The 20,453-nt window shown below is 40.0% G+C and overlaps 1 protein-coding gene across 1 annotated transcript in view; it reads left to right on the top strand.

Annotated features, from left to right (window-relative positions):
* Positions 1-3,344: 3,344 nt before the first annotated feature.
* LOC139926267 (obg-like ATPase 1) overlaps positions 3,345-20,453 on the top strand; it is a 32,335-nt gene continuing 15,226 nt past the window's right edge. The window contains exons 1-4 of the mRNA XM_071917917.2: positions 3,345-3,428; positions 13,791-13,966; positions 18,119-18,199; positions 18,551-18,648. Coding sequence (XP_071774018.2) covers positions 3,422-3,428; positions 13,791-13,966; positions 18,119-18,199; positions 18,551-18,648 — 362 coding nt within the window. The 5' untranslated portion in view covers positions 3,345-3,421. The remainder of the gene's footprint in view (positions 3,429-13,790; positions 13,967-18,118; positions 18,200-18,550; positions 18,649-20,453) is intronic.

Here is a 20,453-nt window from a genome sequence, read left to right as displayed (position 1 = left end):
CCAGTGTTTTCATTTCTTAGCCCACTGCAACCACAGTTTCTTGTTCTTGGTGAAAGAAGTGCAACTGTGTAAGGTTGTGGGCTGCCGTACCACATCTGTGTCAAAATACAACATGTCAACCTCTAGCTTCTTTCATGAATGAGCTACTTTCAAATACTAACTTAGCCTGCTGTTGGCTGGTTGTGATTGACCATTCTTAATACACATGGGAAACCTTAGAGCGTGACTCAGCCGCTTTGCAGCTGTTCATACAGTCAAACCAGCACGTTTGGTATCTACTGCCATTCCCCCATTCAAAGGCATGTAAAGGTTTTGTTTTGTCCATTCATTCATTGATTGGCACATACACACAATCTATGGCTCAATTGTCTCGAGGCTTAAAAGTCTCCTCCAATTCACCTACATGAATTTAATGGGCGAAATCAATAAGGGAACATGATGTTCGCCTAGTTTCATCTGGTCAATCTATTTCATGAAAAGCATTTAAAAAGTTGGTGTTTCTCATGTTTTGTGCACTCGGTGTGTATATCTATAGCAGCTTTTAGAAGCATATGTTAAAAAAAACGAAATAGATCTTCAAATCTTGTGAATCTCCATTAACTTCAGGGCCCCAAAAGGCCTATTTTGAATAAGCTGATGTGGCCATATTATGTTTGATTCTTAAATAATTGTGATGTTTAGAGTATACCATAGAAATATGGTGTGGTGATAGCTAAGAATGACAGAAAATGTAGTGAAGCAAAAATGGGAGAGGAAAAGGAAGAGGGCCTTAACTTTAAATTAAACAGGCAGTCCACCTTAAAACAAAACTCTTCTGTTATTATATTCTACCCAGCTACTGTTTTTTTCAGCTGTTCATGTATACAAAGCGAGTAGATGTGAGTTCTGACTGGGAAACAATTTAACAATGTCTTCATAAAACTGAAATAGCCTGCTATAGCATAAAGGTAACCAAAATGATTAGGATTAAAAAGTAAAGAAAGAATCTCAGGTCTTGAGTTAAGCTACCAGGCTATCAAGCTAGCTAGTTAGCCTGCTAGCTAGCCATAATTTCCCCCAGGCTGTTAAACTAAATATCAATTCTGACAAGGTCACTTCGTGCATGAGAAACGTAGTCGTGTGTGAGATACTGTGATTGTGCATGTTTGCTGAATATGGTCACTAACATATAATGTGTTGGTAAACTGTTTAACAGGTTGCATGTTGGTGAGTATCAGATATGCAAAACACATGTTGAAGAGAAACCCATCCTAAAACACTTAAAAAAACAGCCATTGGTGACCGTGCATTCTGGACCAATTTTGTTTGGTGGTGTATTTTTCTTATTCTTGCGGATAAATGGCCAAACGCAGATGACGGGGTGTCATGTCTAGATATTTCCAGCGCAGCTACAATGGAGTTTAGTAGCCTAGCAGAAAAATGTTCAACTATCTAAAACATCAATGGTGGCTATAGCATATTTTTAAATATGATTTATTTCGGTTTTTTTATGGGTACATGTGTGCCACCCGGTAAGAAAGGCTCACAGCAGTGGAGAAACACTGGTCCAGCACAACCAGGATTGTCACATTCAGCTTGCCATGCAGCTTCTTGCCGCAATCTTGTCTTCCTCAAACTCTTAAAAACACATCCAGAGATTTATTCACCCAGCCCAGCGTACAGTGGTTTGCATAGTATTACCAATTAGTTAGCAACAGATTACTCTCTAATTTGAATTTTACAAGTTATTTACTTAATAATTACATAATAATTATTACTGTCCTTATTTAAGCACTGTGTAGTCCTATGTAGATAATGTCTAAACGTTGTATACCACCTGTTGGTGATTGTAGTGTTAATGCAGATTGTTTTCCTTTCTTCCTGAAGGTGACTCAAGAAAAGCCTTCAAGTATCTTAGAGAAACAATCCTGCTTTATATAAGGAATTAATACATGCACCTTAGCAATCTTGAGCAATTTCACACCTATAGGTCCTGCCAAACAATCATTTCAACGGAGAGCACCGGGTGAGGGGATAAAGATGGAAAGTCCTGGATTATAGTTAACTGCCATGCCATTATTGCACTTAGATTCATTCTGTTGTCTGTAGATCTTGAAGTACCCTTGAGCTGCTTGTGCCATAGAAAAGAAATCTCTCTGTGAGCACAACATGGGGCTGCATTTGGCTGATCCTGTTCAACAGCTAAGATCTATCAGAAATGTAATTTGCCCCTCGATTCCAAGTACAATTGATCTATTATGGGATTATCTGACCTTGTAATTGGGCTTAGTATTTTACAGTCCGTGTATTTTTGGATTCAAGAGCTCAAATTTTCAATATATTCGAATGACCTTTTCCTTCTTGTACAGAAAAAGGAAAAAACAAACCACGTCTTGCATAATTTACTAAGGTTTTTAATTAATCAGCATCATACTCTCCATCCATCGGGACACAGCAGCACTTTCAGATGGATTGACCTCACTGCTGTTTTCATTTTCAGGAAGTCAACCTTTTTCAACGTGCTGACAAAGAGTCAAGCTGCAGCTGAAAATTTCCCCTTCTGCACCATTGACCCAAATGAAAGCAGAGTGCCCATTCCCGATGAACGCTATGATTTCCTCTGCCAATTCCACAAACCTGCCAGGTATGGGGTCTCACCATTCACATATTATTCACACTTCAGATTTGTAGTCTCTGAAGGCCGTGCACCGACTGCACACTATAGGCATGTGAAAGGATTCAACAATGTTGTTGACATGTAGTTGCCACTTCTTCATATGATGTTTGATTGCTGCTCTCCGCCAACATTTTTGGTAAAGAAAAAGCTGTAGCATTGGAACGCTCAATACCTGGTTATCATACATCTTTATGGAAGCAGTTAAAGCAGGTTCAATTCAGATTTTCTCTGCTATGCTGGTAAATCACTAGTGAGATATCCCTCTTGGATTGACAAGTATAAAGAATGGCACAGAACATTTCACTATATGAAATGGACCCATAAGGACTCAGCTCAAACTTTTCAAAGAGCAAGATAAAACACACTAGCACTCAATTCTGTGCCCCTTATATATATATGTATATACTGTATATAGTGTAAGGTTATATGTATATATATAGTGTATGGTTATATATACCCTTACAGCTTATATAAGGTTATATAACCTTACAGTGAAATGTATTAAACATACCTTATATTAAACATATATTCCAGAGAGTTATTGTTTCCCTTTCTGTTGATAAATAAATAGAATCAACATAATACATCTTTGAACTGATAATGTTTGGCTGACCTGTTGTCTCTTCCTACTTCCTGGTTTGCAGCAAAGTCCCAGCATTCCTTAATGTTGTGGACATTGCTGGCCTCGTGAAAGGCGCTCATGCCGGCCAAGGCTTGGGAAATGCCTTCCTGTCCCATATCAGCGCATGTGACGGCATCTTCCACATGACACGTGAGTCACTCCTACAGGTTCGGGATTGCTTTCCCTCATGGGAATATCAAACCGTCAACAAAAAAACTTTTATTTGCAGTTTTATCTAATATTCTGTATTCTACCGAAAGCAATTGCGTCGTCAACAGTCGGTCTTACTCAATAACCCCTGCGCCAGCTTTTTTAAAGCAGAGGCCTTAGTTGTGCTATGGTTTTACTAGCAGGGCTTCTTGTGTGGTGGGGTGCCAAGATCAACATAACAGTCAGGAATAATGAAGGCAGACCAAACCTCACATTCCTAATGGGAGGCTCCCTGTATTGGAATCACAGAAGTAGGGACTGAAAGGGTCTGCGCCTGGTTTGGGCTTCACACAATCAGTGGCATATTCTGAGGTTTGGAAATATAACTAGACTGTTGAGAAGCGACACCACATATTATTGTAATTTGATTCCAAGTGTCACATTTGATTAAGTTTGGGTACAATGGAGGTAAGTAGGTTATTAATAAACATATTCTAAGAAAGGATCTCTCCTTTTCTGGCAGATTTTAAGTTTTTGTTGATAATCAATTTAGAAAAGATAAATTCTGTGTCATGCCCAGTGCATTTATAAGATATCTATAAAACAGATACTGCTTTTTCTGAGTGTTTATCTTGTAGAAAGACTGCCTTTTGTTACTCTGTGAATATACAGATGTGATTAGCTCAGCAAATTATTCCCAGCAAAATACCTCTCACTCAGTAAGGCAGCCTTCAAATTACTTGTAGTTCTCTCTCTGCCTCAAGTTCTTTTGTGCCTCTGACATCGTCTTTGTCTTACACAATTAAAGTGTTACACGCTAGAATAATTTAAATTGCAGCTACTGAAATGGAGGCAGAGGCTCTTTTAAAAATAGCAGAATTTGTTTACTGATTGTGTGCTGTTATTGACTTTCCCATTGTGTGAAAAGAGCTCTGATTAGTGAGTCGTTTGCGGCAGGCAAAGAGCGGCCAAATAGAAAGGGTTAAAATACAGACCATTTTCCCATATTGTTCCCAAGTTGTCTCTGCTAGGGATTGCTTTGGTGGACAGTATAAGTGTATTATTTCTGTTCCAATGCAATTTTCCAATAGCCTTTCAAACAGACTGCTAGTGACACTGCATGGTGACTCTGTGTAGTTTGTGAGGAGGACCACCCACTGTAAGTCAGACCTAGCAATGATTTACAGAGGAGACAAGACATGTCAGGTGAGATACATTGGTTTGTTGGCAGCTTTAAGGAGTGACAATTTTGTCAATCATTTTTTTTTATTTGCTAAAATGAAAGTTTATGTGCCAATGACAGTCACCATCATAGGGAAGTATTTAGTGTCTACACAGTATGGACTTGCCCAGATTTTTATACCAGGACATTTTTGCCTCAAGATATTATGTGCATACTTAAGAACACCCACTTCTTTTTTATATGGACCAAATGTATACGCCAGATCCTCACCCAAAACCAACTCTTTTGTTTTCTGCTCGTACAAAAAAGACAAACATCCACATCCATCGGAAACAAGATGATCGAAAGCTTCTTCTGCGAGTTTACAACTATCTGTTTTGACATTCCATTGTTTTCCCTCTCGAGGAGCCCTTGGAGACCATGTGGTATGTTTCACAAGTTAACCATTAAACATAGCTGGTTTTGTTTTGTAATTATAGAAATGTTTTATCTGGTGTCAGGCAAACTGCAATGTTCAAGGCACTACTTTTATATTGCTTGATTATATGGTTGTGGAGGATCACACTTTTTCGTGTCTGGAGTGGTATGTTTGTGTCTGGGAATTAGCAGAAGGGTTTGAAAACGTACTACAGAGGGATGTCTAATGTTAGAGAGCTCAATGCAGTTGTGTGATTGTTAGTGTTTGGGCCTTTGACAAACTGAGCAGATAAGCGGTTGACCTAATCCTGATGAAATGGAGTGTGGAAGGCTTGTGAAACCTTAGAGATCCCCAAATTTCTGCCCTAAACATGAGTAATTCACAATTGACCTGAAACCTTTTCTTTAAGTAATGCAGAGCTAAACACCCCATGTTGTTTGATTCCCTATATTGGGTTACAGCCCTTTGTTTAGAAGCAGTGAAATCTGAGAAAAAATAAACATTTGCAAACTTGTACGCAGGCATGCAGGTGGAATATGTTCCCACATAGTGTCTAATATTAATATTTCTTTCCTGCAGTGTGTATTGATGCCAGGCAGTGGTCTAACTGGATTTTCCTCTTGATGTCTGGACTTTCATGTCAAGCAGACTTAGTCGCTAAATTCCCCCAGTAGTGTGCATGTTATGAATATTTTTCAACCCCTAATGGCTTTGAAAAGCCTGTGTAAACAGTGGATTTGCTTTCAACAAAACCTTCCAAAAACTATTAAGGCGCATTATGGCATCCTGAAAGCTGATTCTATTGAATGCCTGGTGTTGCCTGATCTCATAAGGGAATGGTTTGCAGGCTAAGCGTTCCCAGTGCTTCTGCAGTGACTGGAACACGGTTGGATCCTCACGGTCTGAGACAAGACACAGACATGTTCTACTTCATCTACTCTTCTGTTCCCCGCTAGCAGCCCTGCCAGCTCACCTGGCCTTATTCCCAGACGTTTGGTTTCCAGCAATTAGATGTATGAATGCTCACAGAGTGTCCCCCATCACCGTAGGAAACCTCTAGTTCATTTCTAGTGAAGACTTATTTACGGTTGCAGGACACTCGGTAAGAATCCAGCCTTAAGATACTGTGGTATAGCACATTTAATCTTAAGGGACTGGCTGTGGCTGTGGTCAGCCAACTGGAAAGTAGCTGTTATTCTTGGCGTACACTCTTCTCTCACTCTGATTTTCATGCCTTCAGCACCTGCATTCCTGGCCATGTGTTAAGTAAGACTCTTCTCACACCTCTTCCAATGCCTGGAGATGGAAATAAGAATATATTCCTATGTTCAGAAATTATGGTAATATAGTCTGTGGTAGCTTTTAAGAAAATATTGTTGCAGTGGAGATGTTACATTGCTATATCCTGTATGTGCATCATTTGTCTTATGTTGAGCATTGAGTGCCATCATGGGACAGCAATAGTAGGTGTTGGTGTTAGCATTCAGTAGCCTACCAAGTATCTGCCTCTAGTGCCTTCTTTCGACTCTAATATAGTATGTATGATTGCTATCTGGTCAGCACTACTACTAATGGCTAACTCCAAGACAAGATTTTCAGTTAAAAATGGCAATTTGAAAGTATTTGCTGAATAAATTGACAGACTGTTGTACAGCTATATCACACATGACATAAATATTACATGAACACCATATGAAAGCTGAATCAGTATTCATGAATGCAAAGTAATTAGTTGTAAAGTAAAGTAGTTGTTATGAAGCTCTTGCTCAGATGTCATGAATACGTTATAACCCAGAATTAATTCATCCATTCATAAAGTGTTAGCCCCCTGTGTAAACGTGTTAAGTGAGAAAGAGAATTTTTTTTAAATCTGAATTTTTGCTTATGGATTTTCTCCTGGCAATGGTTTGTTTGTTTCAAGGCAATATCTGTATAAGAGAACGCCTCACTGTCTTTTAGGAAAAACTCACTGAATGTAAACATGGACGTAACAGACATTTTCAACAGTATTATCTCAAAAGTTTCCCATTTACATTCAGTGGTTTTAAGCTCTGCAGCATCCTGCAGTCTGTCCTTTTTTCTTCTGATTTGCTAATGTTTTTATGTTCTGCTGAGGTGTTTCCATGGGCCTGTTTACCCACTCCTAGCTATTGAATAGTGACGTACAAATCTTCGACAAGTCACTCTTTTTGAACGACTCTTTAAAGTGATTGATTTGAGTGATCAATCAACATTTCAATCAACAACAACGTTAGACAAGAAGCATGTGCCTCTCTAGGACTTGGTCTTATTCATTCACCTCTCAAACATTCAATACCTGAAGAACGCCAGTATGCTGGGTGACTTCCACGTGAATCATCACTATCTAAACAAATGAGGCAGTGAGTAAATAAGTTGGCTATCAAGTTGCTGAATCAGGAAGCACATTGCATTGTATTTGGTCATTGTATCATTCCGCTCATACTTAATCGCTTGCATGGAACAAATCACACTGATCGCTTAGCTAGGGGCATTGAGAACAGGCCGGATTGAATGTTCAGACAAAGACAATTTATGGCCTACCTGCCTTGCCACTGACGCCAATAATGGCTGCTCTCCAGGAATTCGTCCTTGTCGCTCACTAACTCACAAATCCTCAAACTTGTCGAACATTCAAAGTACTTCAACCTGCCCAGTGACTTCCACTTGTGTGACTGTCTAAACAAATCAGGCGATGAGTGAATAAGTTAGCAGTTCAGTTGCTGAATCAATTGGCATGTTGGTGTATTCCTTCAAACTACATACTGAAAATGGAAATTTTATTTTGCTGAAAATCCTTTAGAGATAGATTAGTTACAAGACGCTCATTGTTCGAAAAACAGAGAAACACGTTTGAGTTGAATCTAACAAACGGATGAAGCCTAGTAAATATAGAGCTGTGTCAAAAATTTAAAAAAATAGCTACCAAAAATGGAGAAAATATTTTGACATGTGTAAAGCACACATTTCTCATTCCTTTCACACATTTGTCTCCTTATCACTGTGTGAAACGGGATCTATGCCCAATCAATAACCAAAAACGACAGAAACTAATAGCAGAAGTTAGACTGGGGGCGCATCTCACCAATGATGACAGCACTCATACTCTAAACATTTAGTAGCTAAAACCAATGTCTTCACAAAACATTTTGTCATATGATAACAAAATAACATACATTACAATAACACAACAATATACACAACAATAACAACATACATTACATACCTAAAATTTGGGACTACTCCCACAAATTTTATATTTGCTGTCAAGTGATATTTAGATATATATTGTCCCTGTTGTGAAATTTTGCATGTTTTTACAGGAAATTACAGCACAATATGGATTTTATTGTTGATTTGAATAGTTAAATTACTGTGAAATTCAACATAGTATATTACATTTATTAGTTAGTAGTCATATAATTACCACTTGGCATTTCACTAGATTCAACACTTGTGTTTATTGATGCTGCTTGATTTCTCCAACTCCATTCAGACTTGAAATAAGAGACCTTAAAATAATTTCTGCCCAACTGAACCACTCAGACTTATATTTGAACAAGCAAAGACAGATAAGGAACATATTATTAGGTCAGAAACCTAAGACATGCAGCCAGTATACTGTATTTGTGGGCTTCTACATTTATATTAGCTGTTGTTTTAACCAGTGATGCACTTTTCTTGAGATGCAGCACAAATCCGGATCATTTAGCTTTGCTGGTGGGAGGCTGAATCCTCCCCTTGTATGTTTGTGGGCTGTGTCGAGGTGCTGTCACAGCGTTTAAATGAGCATTTTGATTCAGCCAGAATGAAGAGTTTTTGTCAGCCTCCACTCATCGTGGGTGATTAGAGTAAAATGTCTACCCATCTTGACTGGAGATCGCCACAGCTCCAGATAACATGCCCGGTGATTGAAGGTCGAAATATTTTGAATTCTAATGGGGCTGCAAGATGAATTGCTTGAAATAGACTGTAGAATCTTTCTGCTTCCTCCTCATGCCCCCCTTCCCTGTCCGCTGTGAAAAGAACCATTGGGAATGGCAAGGCCCGATGATCATAGAATTATTGGATGGTGATTCTAAACCCCTCAAAGAGGAGTTGCTATGGAGATCTCGTTCCAAACTGTGAAATGATTCACCTTTGAAAGGCTGGAGGGCCTGAAAGCTGAACACATCATTGTTCAGGTGGCGGTTGGTTAGGAAATTGCTGGTGCCTGTGCAATCAGCAGCACTATAGTAGTTAAGGATCTAAAAAGGTTTGTTCTCTGAATGATGTGGGACAACAGTGGTGTGCATATGACGGTTCCTTTCAATCAAGGCACTCTCATAGTCCCCGGTTTGACAAAATAAATGAAACGACTGAGGTTAAGCTAATGATAACGGAATGAACACCGTTGTTTTCTATCAGAGTTAGAGAAAACTGGAGCCTCCCCAGTACATTCACTTTTCAACTGCATATAGATCAGGCTAGTCTGAATTACTTTCTCCTGCATGATGTTGGCTCCATAGTTTTTCAGTCATTGATATCAAAATATTGCTGAAAGATGCACATTTAATACTCAGTTTGGTATGAGGCATTGCAGTTGACAGTAGATTACACAGGAATTGGAGACACCTTGTGAGGTGCTGATATTCATACCATGGAGCGCTGTCATTTCACTATAATCTATTTTGAAAGATGGGATCATGCAGAAAACATGAGTGTATCCCTGAAGGACACAAACCCATCATTTTCACGTGTCAAACTGCTTTTTAGCAGCCAATGTATTTGCCATAATTGAAATACGGAGAGAAACAAGGCTGAATGTGCTACAAACTCTGTTACGGGAGGCAGCCTACTGCAAATTGCTGTCAAATTCACGTATCCTAAAATGAATGTCAAGAAGATATTTCCTGAATAAACATAAATACTCTTGTCTGCATTGCCAGTGTTTTTATGCCGGGAAGACGTCCATAATGTGCTTTTCCTGACAGACTCATAAAATAGCTTTTACTGCTCTGAATACCAGGAGAATTGCGGTACTAAGTTTGCATGAACATTTTAAAAGCAGCGAGAGGAATGCAAGTCCTTTAGATGTGCTCTTACCCATCTTGCATGTGAAAACATGCACAGGAAGTTAGCAGCCAATGAATACTGTAATTTAACTGAATTATGTTGACCACATATCCTCCCAGGTAGCAACATCTGAGGAAGCAGCTTGATCAGTATTGATCTCGACTTGACTCGGATGACTCCCTTGTCTGTGTGCCTGACAGGAAAGTAATGATATAAGCCAGCTCGAGCCAGCTCATTGTTTTCAAGTGTTAAACTTGTACAAACTGAATATATATAGCCAGTGAAAAAAGTTCTTAGTATGTTTTGTTAAACTCGTATCTGTGTTGCAGTGTAATTATGAGCATTGGGAGGGATTTTGAAAAAAAAATTAAAAAAACATTAACAAGGTCAAAATATATTTCATTTCAAATTAAATAGTTTCTGTCAAAATGTTTTTCATTTATAAGTGGTCGATTCAGTGAGTTATATTTTCAGAGGAGAAGGGGAAACAGAGCCTGCTGGCTGGTGCAGACTGTTGAGACAGAGCTTAGCCTGACCTCTGCTCAGGCCATTGAAAACCACTCAGCCCTTAAAGATTAAGCCTTTTGTTCTGTCAATAAAGGCACACCTGTTAATGGTCTCTTCAAAACATACAGTATTTGAAATGAAGTAGTAAAATTTTAATTGTGAGATAGACTTGACTCCTGAAACTAGGCCTTTCCAGCCTCTTTTCTCTTTTTTTACTGTCTTGCATGTGGCTTTGTGTGGCGCCGCAGCCTCATAAGAGCTGTCTTCACAGAGCCATGCCCAGACCCAGTCGTTAAAGGACTAATTGTGGAGATTTCCCCCTCAGATTTTTCTTCTCTTTTTCTCCTCATGCATTTGTACCCCAGCTCTAAAGCTTGAATAGGGCTGTGGTGAAGTAGATGTGAATGTTAAATTAGGCGAAATTAATTAAAGCAAATTACTTTGGAATATATAGTAGTCAGAGGAGAGTGTCAGTAGATGACTAAATGGCTGGAGATCAGCTGCTCCAGCTCTTGGAAAGGTTCTTTGATGTTTTGATGTATCAGCTTTTTATTAGGGATGTAGAACAAGGGTTATAGACTGTTGATTACTAACTTGCAGTAAAAAATATGCTGCAAAATGACGTGCTTCCTTTGTGTCTCCTTTAGCTTTGTTTTATACATTTTAGAAAAGGGATCTCTAATAAGTTGAACTGACCTCAGCTCTATTACATTCATTGCTAATACTTTTAATAATGTTTTATCTTAATATTAATCTTGGTTTATTTAACCACGTGAACCTGTTATAAACCTCTTCAGTACTAATTAATATGTACTAAATTGCACAGAAGAACTCACAAATAGTTTCCATTTCAAACACAGTGCAAAACTGTACATCATAACCATTTATAATGTATGTATATTCTTGCAGCTAACAGGATGATTTACATTGCATTATATTTTCTGAGTTCATGCAGACACAATAGCAAATTTTCATTCCAATCAGTGTTGAACAGGGAGCTGGTAAATTGGAGCAGCAAAACAATAATTCCACTGATTAGCCCCTTTCTGTGTGGCGTAAGTGAACTGTTTATACTGTGGAGTACCTCTGGAAGAGGAGAGGAACCAAAACAGCCTGATTAGGCAAAGAGTAATTGGATAAGTTCATTTCACCATGAGGACAACTCACAGGATGACAGCTTGCACAAAAGTCTACAGCTTCTGTTGACTTGCATGAGTAATGGGCCAGTAGTGTAAAGTTTGATTTTGGGTGTCTGTCAATTTGTTGCTGATGTTTAGCTCCGATATTTAGATGTGAATTGATGATTGATGCAAGATTATGCAAGTCCTGTAGTTCCATTTCATTCAACTGCATTTACTTTGGAAACGCGGGTGCTTATCCCTTCTTAACCCAGTACAACATCCATGTAGAAGGTTAAATATGATGTTGTGTGCATGTGGGAGATCATTAGTGATTTAAACTGGTTCTTAGTTTCCAATTTAGTATCCCTGACAATTTAGAAATACTGGAAGTGCTTCTCCCAGAGGCAGAACTGTTTCTTATTAGGGAAGTATCTGGCAATGAATACTGTATAGGCAACCAGGATGCTGATCTGATTAGTGGAGCGATGGCTTTGCTGCTCAGACTATACAAAATCCTTCAAAATTCTCCTCAGACATAATGGCAACTCTGTATAGGATGCAGATCTGCAAAGACTTCCATGAATCTCAGGTGTGCTGTTACGCATCATGACAACTGCACACAGCCATGAATCATCAATATTTTTAACATGAATCACCGTTGGAACTTGTTGAGAGACGGTGTGACAGCTCCGTGATAAGTAGCATGGATCGGTGCAGTGACGTTATTTTCTCACAGGGCCTCAACTGTCAACAGTCCTTTCCACAGCGGTGTCAACACTTGAACATGGATTGTTGATAACATTTAGTGGCTCCAACATCCAGATGCCAAACATAGCGTTCATCAACACAGCAATACTTAAAGCCGAGTTGTCATTCACCTGACATCCACTTCCTTTTTGTGAAATGCATGAAGCTTCACACGTCGCTGTTGTGGGCCGTTTGATTCGATTGTTTTAATTCTTTAACGTAAAAATAAAGCATAAAGTATGAGAGGAGTAAGGTGTGCTATATTCCAAATCTAAACTATAAAGTGTTGTTATACAGTGAATTTAGTGTTTTAATCCCCCCTTTGCCAGAATATTGTTAATATCAAACGTGCAAACAAATCTTATGGGTTGTAAATGGGCTGAAGGACATATTGGAATAACATTCTGGAGAGTGGTCCACTGCAATTGCCACTGGTAATGTTAAAGGCTGTCACTCTTATGTGACAGATGCACGCCCCCGCCCCCCCTCCCTAACCCCGAGCCCTGCTGGAGAATCAGAAGGAGGCCAAGAGCCGCTGCTGGCTAAATGGTCTGCTTTAGTGCCTCATTATCTAATCACCAGCACAGCCATTGCAACGAAGCAATTGATTAGGAGAAGATTGTCCTTATTCTCTTATATTTCCATTTTTTTGTTACATCACACTCATAGTGTTTTTATTTCTCGTGTTTGTAACTTTAGTGTTGATGAGCGGCTAATAGTTTTAAGACAGAGTTGGGGAAATATGTGACCAAAACCTCCCCGCTCCAAGGAGATTTACACTCTGGCATGGACAGACAAAGCTGTTTTGTTGCACTGAATAATGGAGTAAAAATGCCTTGAGCCATGCAAAAATTGACAAGGAAGTGCGCTTTTCCATTTAAAGAAATGAATATCCACATTGGTTGGAGGAATTTACTATGACACTGTAAGCTTGTTTCTTGTTTCTTACACTTGCACGTTGAATAGAAAGATAAAATATATTCATGAATATGTTTATTGCATTTGTTATGACTTTCCTGTGACTCCCGCTGTGCTTTTTGGAAGTGGATGTGTTTATTTTTCCAATATTCTCTGTAAAAAGTAATTATTGTTGGCTACCTCTAATCACTGTTCTACATTTGATCTCAAAAAGTCAATGTCATTGATTCTTTTGTGGTGTGTGTGTGTATGTGTGTGTATGTGCGTGCGTGCGTGCATGCACCGTATGTGTATGTGCAAGGGTGTGTTCTTGTTGCTGAAACAATAATACCTAGGACATTGTTGTCTTGATGCTGTGGGTGTTTTTGCTGTGTTTGTGCGTGCTGTTGCTGCAGGTGCCTTTGAGGATGAGGATATCATCCATGTGGAGGGGACAGTGGACCCAGTGAGGGATATGGAGATCATCCACGAGGAGCTGAGGCTGAAGGATGAGGAGATGATCGGACCTATTATTGACAAGCTGGAGAAGACGGCCATTAGAGGCGGTGACAAGAAACTCAAACCTGAATACGTGAGTCAATGTCCCAGCATGCCCGTTGCTCCCCCTCACAGCAAGGCACAAATAATAACCCTCCCACACACATGGCCAAGGAGAAAAAAAGTATGTATTTTTTTTTATCTCCCTCCAATAGGTCTCGCCCCCTCCCCCTGCCCCATTTTTTTCTTTTCTGAGATTGAAAGTGATCAGGGGTCAGAGGTTTTCTGCTGTAGAAATCATTAATAGAGAGTTACTTATTCAGCTGCTAACCCTGGGTCACAGCACTGGGCTAATGAAAGTGTTTCCACACGGCTCTTTTCATCTAAAGTAATACTCAAATCACAGTACAGCTCTTGCTCATGCTTATACACCTACAGCAGCTCGGGAAATTGTGCAAGGCCATACAATAGGTGACACACAAGCCTATATCTCGCTATGAATACAGTAAATGTTTGGAATATTCTTTGACAGAGCGTTCATGGGTTATATTCAGTGAGGCACAGGGCAAAATACATGGCAAGATCAGAAAAAAAATCCACAACCTGTATATCAGATCAAAACATATGTGGATGCAAAACACATTCACATGGTCATATTGTTAAGGTAATGAGGCTGAGCAGGCAATGTTGGTGATGATTTGGTTGTAACTGTGTCCCGTTGCCGTTCCATCACCGGAGCAGGGTGGGATATAGCAGGCAGTGATGATGTGACACGCAATATCAGTGTTCAGGGCAGAGAGAGGGTGACCCCAATGCAGAATGGGCCAGCAAGCGAGGTAATCTGGCCTTTCACTCGGAGCGGCATGCCCAATTTCAGGCCCCGACACACCAAGGCTCTGACCACTCATTACGCTAACGAGAGGGGCCATTTCACCTGCTGCAGAGGCCCTGTGCCTGGCTGGTTCCCTTTGGAGTAACACCCCCCCCCACCCCCCTCCACCCACCCAACACCACCACCCCACCCCGCCCCCCACACACACACCCCAGCAGCCCCACAGACAGGAGCCATTCAGGCCAGGCAGGTGGCCGCTTACGCACATAATTGCTAACAATTTTAGGCAATGAATAAAAATGATCTACATTACTTGTCAAAGGTTGCGCACACGTCGGCAAGTGAAATCTATAGAAGACCTCTTTAGTTGGCGAAGAATGGTGCTTATCAAAGGCTGCACCAAGCTTCAGATGGGAGGGATTGTGTGATTGTCTCACAGGCTGAGTCTGCCGTGTGACATGTGGAGCTGCGCGTACTCCTGAGTACACATGTTTATGTCGACATTTGTATGCAGAATGCGTATGCCACTATAAATTTACAATTTAAAAAAAGATAGGTACTTGTACTTTCTCTTATAGTGCCACAACATACCATGAAATAACAAGGTAAATACCATGTAACTATTTACATGGTAATTACACATCCTGAGATTTAGCACTTACTGAGCAATTTGCAAGAACTTTGAATTAAGTTCTAATTTCCGTAGCTGCACCTCATTTTCCCACAGCTCCCCAGTGTCTGAAATTTCATGAAGAAGAAGTGCTTTTATCCGCTCTGTGGTAAATTTAAAGAATTATTTTAATGGTTTTTGGAGGAGAGGGCAGCCTGTTTGACAAATCAGTTATCATCCAGTTAGCTGATTATTATCACATGATAGTAAATCTAATATGATGCAATATGATGTGCCATTCAGACGTATAGGGCTGGTTTCATGGACACAGCTTACATAAAGCCGTGTTTAGGCCTAAATCTGTAAATACTATATTTAGGCAGCTTTCATAACAGTCAAGGTACAACCAGACAGAGGTGTGGAACGTTTCCTAAAAATCCTGAATTTGACTTGAACGTACATGTTTTTTGTGTTGCTTCAGTGGAAATAGGTTGTGATAAAACCAAACAATCACAGACAGTATTAAAAGACATATTGAAAATGAAAGTCTTAAAAGACAAAACAGCTCAAATGAGTGTGCACCAAAACTGGAAAATTTGGATTTTGAGAGTGCCTTATGAAAATATATACACATATCTGGCTCATTGTAATTGAGAATCCTGGATTAATTTGCATTTGCACTTTTTGCTTCTGTTGGTGCTAAGTGGTTATCACTGCCACAGTCTGTTCTCCTACACTGTCATCAACCAACATAAAACTGAACTCAAGCCTTCTGCCTTCTTGGAGGTTGAGGTTTAGCCCTTCTCAAGTCCTGGAGTGGATCTAATTATTTTCTGGGAAAACAAATTATTCAAGTCCAGACTAGTTTAAATCAAGGATTTTAGTTCATCCAGAGTAAGAGACTTTAAGTCTAGAGCAGGAGTGTCCAAAATGAAATGTGGGTGGTGAAATATGAGCCAAAAAATGCAATTGGACATTCATTATTGAGAAATGGAATTTTTTTTTAGACTTTAGTCAGACATTGGGTTTGTTAATATGCCTTGTAATAAGCTAGCTATCTCAAAATCACTCCTCAAATGTTATATTGCACCAAAAAATTCTTATCACTTTCTTGAACCTTGAAATGTAAATTTTTTTGGGCCTCTGGATGGATGAGACAGTAGACTTTCAAAGTGGTTTATAGCAGACAAATGCAAACAGCGTAGGAAAGTCACCATGCATTGCTATTACTGTGCAAGATATAGAAAAAATAATCCCATAGCAAATAATTGTGGGTGAGAATTCCAATATTGCTCCTATGCATTCCCAGTTCAACATAATGCACTCCCAGAAATACAATTTTGCATATGTGTGGTTTGCAACCTGCTAATAATAGTGTTAAAGCACAAGAAGCCAGGTTGTCTGGATGCAGATCCACATGGATCCTATCCATCCAGAACAAAGCAGGCCAGTGCAAATTAGTCTTACGCTTAATTCATGTACATGCAACCAGCCCAGAGCGTATTACAGTATGCATTGTTATAAAGACTTGAATCCATTTTGCGAGTGCTGTATGTACAAGAACAATGTTTCATTGCTTTTGTCCGTTTGAATCCCCAAATTCCCTTTCCTTACAAAACAATAATAAGAAGCCGGCCCACCAGCAGCGTTTCATGGTGGCAGGCGTATGTGTTTGACCCCTGTGGGACCTACTATATGCCTTTTATTAACACCTGCCTGTTAGAGGAGCGCTGCACGGAGGCTGCGAGCTGATGAGGGAAACCTGGAGCGGGTTCAGCCTGTGTCACTGGCCGTTTGCTGTTTCCATTTCACAGATGATTAATCTCTCTGTGAAGACTTGGGCCGGCGCGGGCGGAGTGTGTGCCGCTCTTCCTGCGCTCTCTCCCGCTGGCTGCACTCTGGCTGCCTGACTAAAAGGCCTTTAGAATTCCTGTGGAGAGAGATGTGCAGAGAGTGAATGCAGCTGGCTGGGGGTCAGTGTGTGGAGCTTTTTCTGCCATTGTGTAATTGAGGCTCTGGCAGGCTTTTTTCCTCAGTTCTTTCAAAAGGGAGTATGATTGTGAAGTGCTGCAAGGGTTTGGGGAGGAAAAAGGAGGTAGGGGGAGTGTTGCAGGGGGTGGGGGAGTTTTTATATGAAGGGGGAGGTTAAGTTGACAGGAACAAAAAGAATGTGTTCCGCTAATTTCTGTGGGGCTGGATCAACAATAATAGGCTCAATTTCTTTATTACAAATTTTATAACTGCCTCCCTCCCATTTTCCCACCCTTTTCCGCTTCCAGATCCTGTCAAGACCCAATCTTGCCTGTGGTCTCAACCCACAAGTACCTCAATAATGAATGTGGCATACATAGCTGGAAATGCTCAATATTTTCTCCAGAAGAAACAGTGAATAATTAGTACTGTACCTCACCAGTGCATATTCAATATGACTACATGCTGCAGAGTGCCTGAGGAAGAACTAATAATTTACACATAACTAACCAACTTGCAATTAGTTCCCTGCTCTTTCCAATTTCATCCTCACCCTATCCTTTTCATCAAACAGTCCCTATGGAATATCAATGTACATAACTGTGACTCCCCAGAAGGCATTTTGTCATGATTTAAAGGAGGGAAGGGGGTCTTGTGCGTTCCATCCCTGTCAAAGCCAGGCCACTCCTGTTTGAATACGAGCACAGCCATTGTTCATTTTGGCATCAGGATGCCATGCATTTAGGAAATAATTACCCCATACCCTGCTGGGTTTATATTCTTTTTCATCTCCTTTAATGGCTTCTTGTTCATTCTCTTTTAATCCCAAACAGGACGTAATGTGCAAAATGAAGAGCTGGGTAGTGGATGAAAAGAAACATGTCCGCTACTATCACGATTGGAACGACAAGGAGGTAAGTCTTTGATGTTACACTCAAATTTATTAACGTGATTTATCTTGGTAATCATTTCATCTGGCCTGAAAGTCCAACTGCTATGTTTTTTGTGCAGAGGGTCTTCTATGCAAATCACAAGTTAATATGCGCGCATGTCTTTTTCTTCTGGTATTTTGACATTACTTTTTCTACAAACTAATGACATCTGTCCGTGCTGATCTTGATCTAGAGGCTTTATAGATGCTCCCCACAGTGCCTAGACCAGACCCTAATTTGATTTGGCTTCACTTATCTCTCCCTGCATGGTCTTCAAAGGCTACTTTGGAAAGTTTGGATTCTTAATACTTGCCTTCTCTTTGTTTGTCACAGATCGAAGTGTTGAACAAATACTTGTTTTTGACATCCAAACCAATGATTTACCTCGTTAACCTCTCTGAGAAGGACTACATCAGGAAAAAGAACAAATGGTAAGTGCTTAGAAGTAGGGTGGGAGCAGACACATTGCACTCTCTATTAATCATCACCAAAGAGCCTGCCTTCTGCTTATGTATTCAGTCACATCGATTTCTACTAACTTTTATAGAACATTTTCTTAATACTTTTTGTGTGTGTGTGTTGCGGTGTGAGAAGTGTGTGTGAGAATTACCCACACTGGTCTACTGACTCTCGTCTCCTGCTGGCAAAAACGGTTATATGTTTGTGAGAGGATCTGCCTGGAGGTGGCACTAAGTATGCTCTAACACAACATCCAGCTCTGCAAACCCCAGCCAGCCCCCAGACTCTGCACTTCATTAAGCACTTACTAGCATATGGTCTCCATTTTCCATCAAAAAATTTCTCATTTCCATACGATATCAAAGAGGGTGAAGGCTTTAAATGACAAAAAATAAACATACATAGATTCAAAGCCAAAAAAGTAATTAATATCATCTGGAGAAGGCCAATAAATCATAAGGATAACACTCTTTAAATATTGTGATGTCTAAAATTGTTTTGCTCCAAATATTTGGTTTTGTCTGAGGAGCCCACTGTCTTCAGATGTTGTTGCTCAATACAGAGAATATTAGTAGCATGCTTTATGAGCTTCACTTTACAGACATGAAATTCCCATAGATCACAGTGGCATTTGGGTCTTTATTTATCTTACACTGAGGAATGGAAATGGGCTTGTATCTACTGTGCCGTTTAATGTACAGGGATGTGTATTTACTTTTCAGGCGCACCCTTATTCATAATCACCAAACTGCTTTAGAAAGACTTTGCATGCACTAATATAAACTTCTCTTCCAGACCTGTGATCTTCTGTTCTGTCAAACATACTTTTTATAGTAATGTTATGATCCGGCCACAGTGAGAGCAGATCTAGAAGATCAGTGTGAGACATCCATTATATCTGAAAGGGATACTTATCCACACTACAGCCGTTTTGTCAATAACAACATCTTGTGGATTGTTATCACACTTTTCCAATTGCCCTCTAGGCTTTTGGTGTCAAACAGTTCTTACAGCATTTGTTTTTCAGTGCTTTACTTGGCAGCATTGTATTAAAAAGGGAAGTTGTTTACCTATGACTGTTTGTTAAAATGTTCTTGACACGAAAGTATGACTGTCAGACAGAGGGAGGAGGAACATTGCAAAAGAACACATAAATCAAGTGATTCATGACATGTGGAACATCAGTCATCGGCAGGAAGAGGGTTTTTCATGTTGCGTGTGTTTTTTTTTACTGTGTGAAATGCAATAAATCTTAGAGTGTTTTAAACAGGCAAACGGTAGTGCTCAGATGTCCTGAGGGCTCCGCACTGAACAATGCCAACATCAAAGTGTTGATGTTTGACAAGTGATGAGTCACTTCCCTTGTCCAGAGAGGAGCTCACACCTGTATGGAGATGATTACAGGTAGATCTGGCTGCCCCTAATTGTACAATAAATGCTGCTCTCAGCCCTAATGGCAGCTAGTCTGCAGCAGAGACGCCAGACTGCCATTTGGCTGTCGCCATGCTCCCGTGTTTTTCCACCAGCACAGTTGAGATGATGATACGGTTAAGGACTATTCAAAGCAAACAGCAAGACAAATTGCAATCTCAGCTTTAATGTGTGGAGGGAAGAAGGAGAATCCTAGAATGAGGCAAATAAGCCAATTTCATCTGTGTCGCTCAGGACACCCACTCAGGCCATTTTGCAGGCTCACCTCACTGCATTTTTTGAAGTACAGTTATATCTTTGCAATGTTTTGTTCATTGCATTTTGTCTTTCAGGCTCAGAGTTGATG

The sequence above is a fragment of the Centroberyx gerrardi genome, chromosome 10, assembly GCF_048128805.1.
Source record: "Centroberyx gerrardi isolate f3 chromosome 10, fCenGer3.hap1.cur.20231027, whole genome shotgun sequence".
NCBI lineage: Eukaryota > Metazoa > Chordata > Actinopteri > Beryciformes > Berycidae > Centroberyx > Centroberyx gerrardi.
The sequence above is the reverse complement of the archived record's forward strand: the minus strand, read 5'-3'. Positions and strand labels throughout refer to the sequence as shown.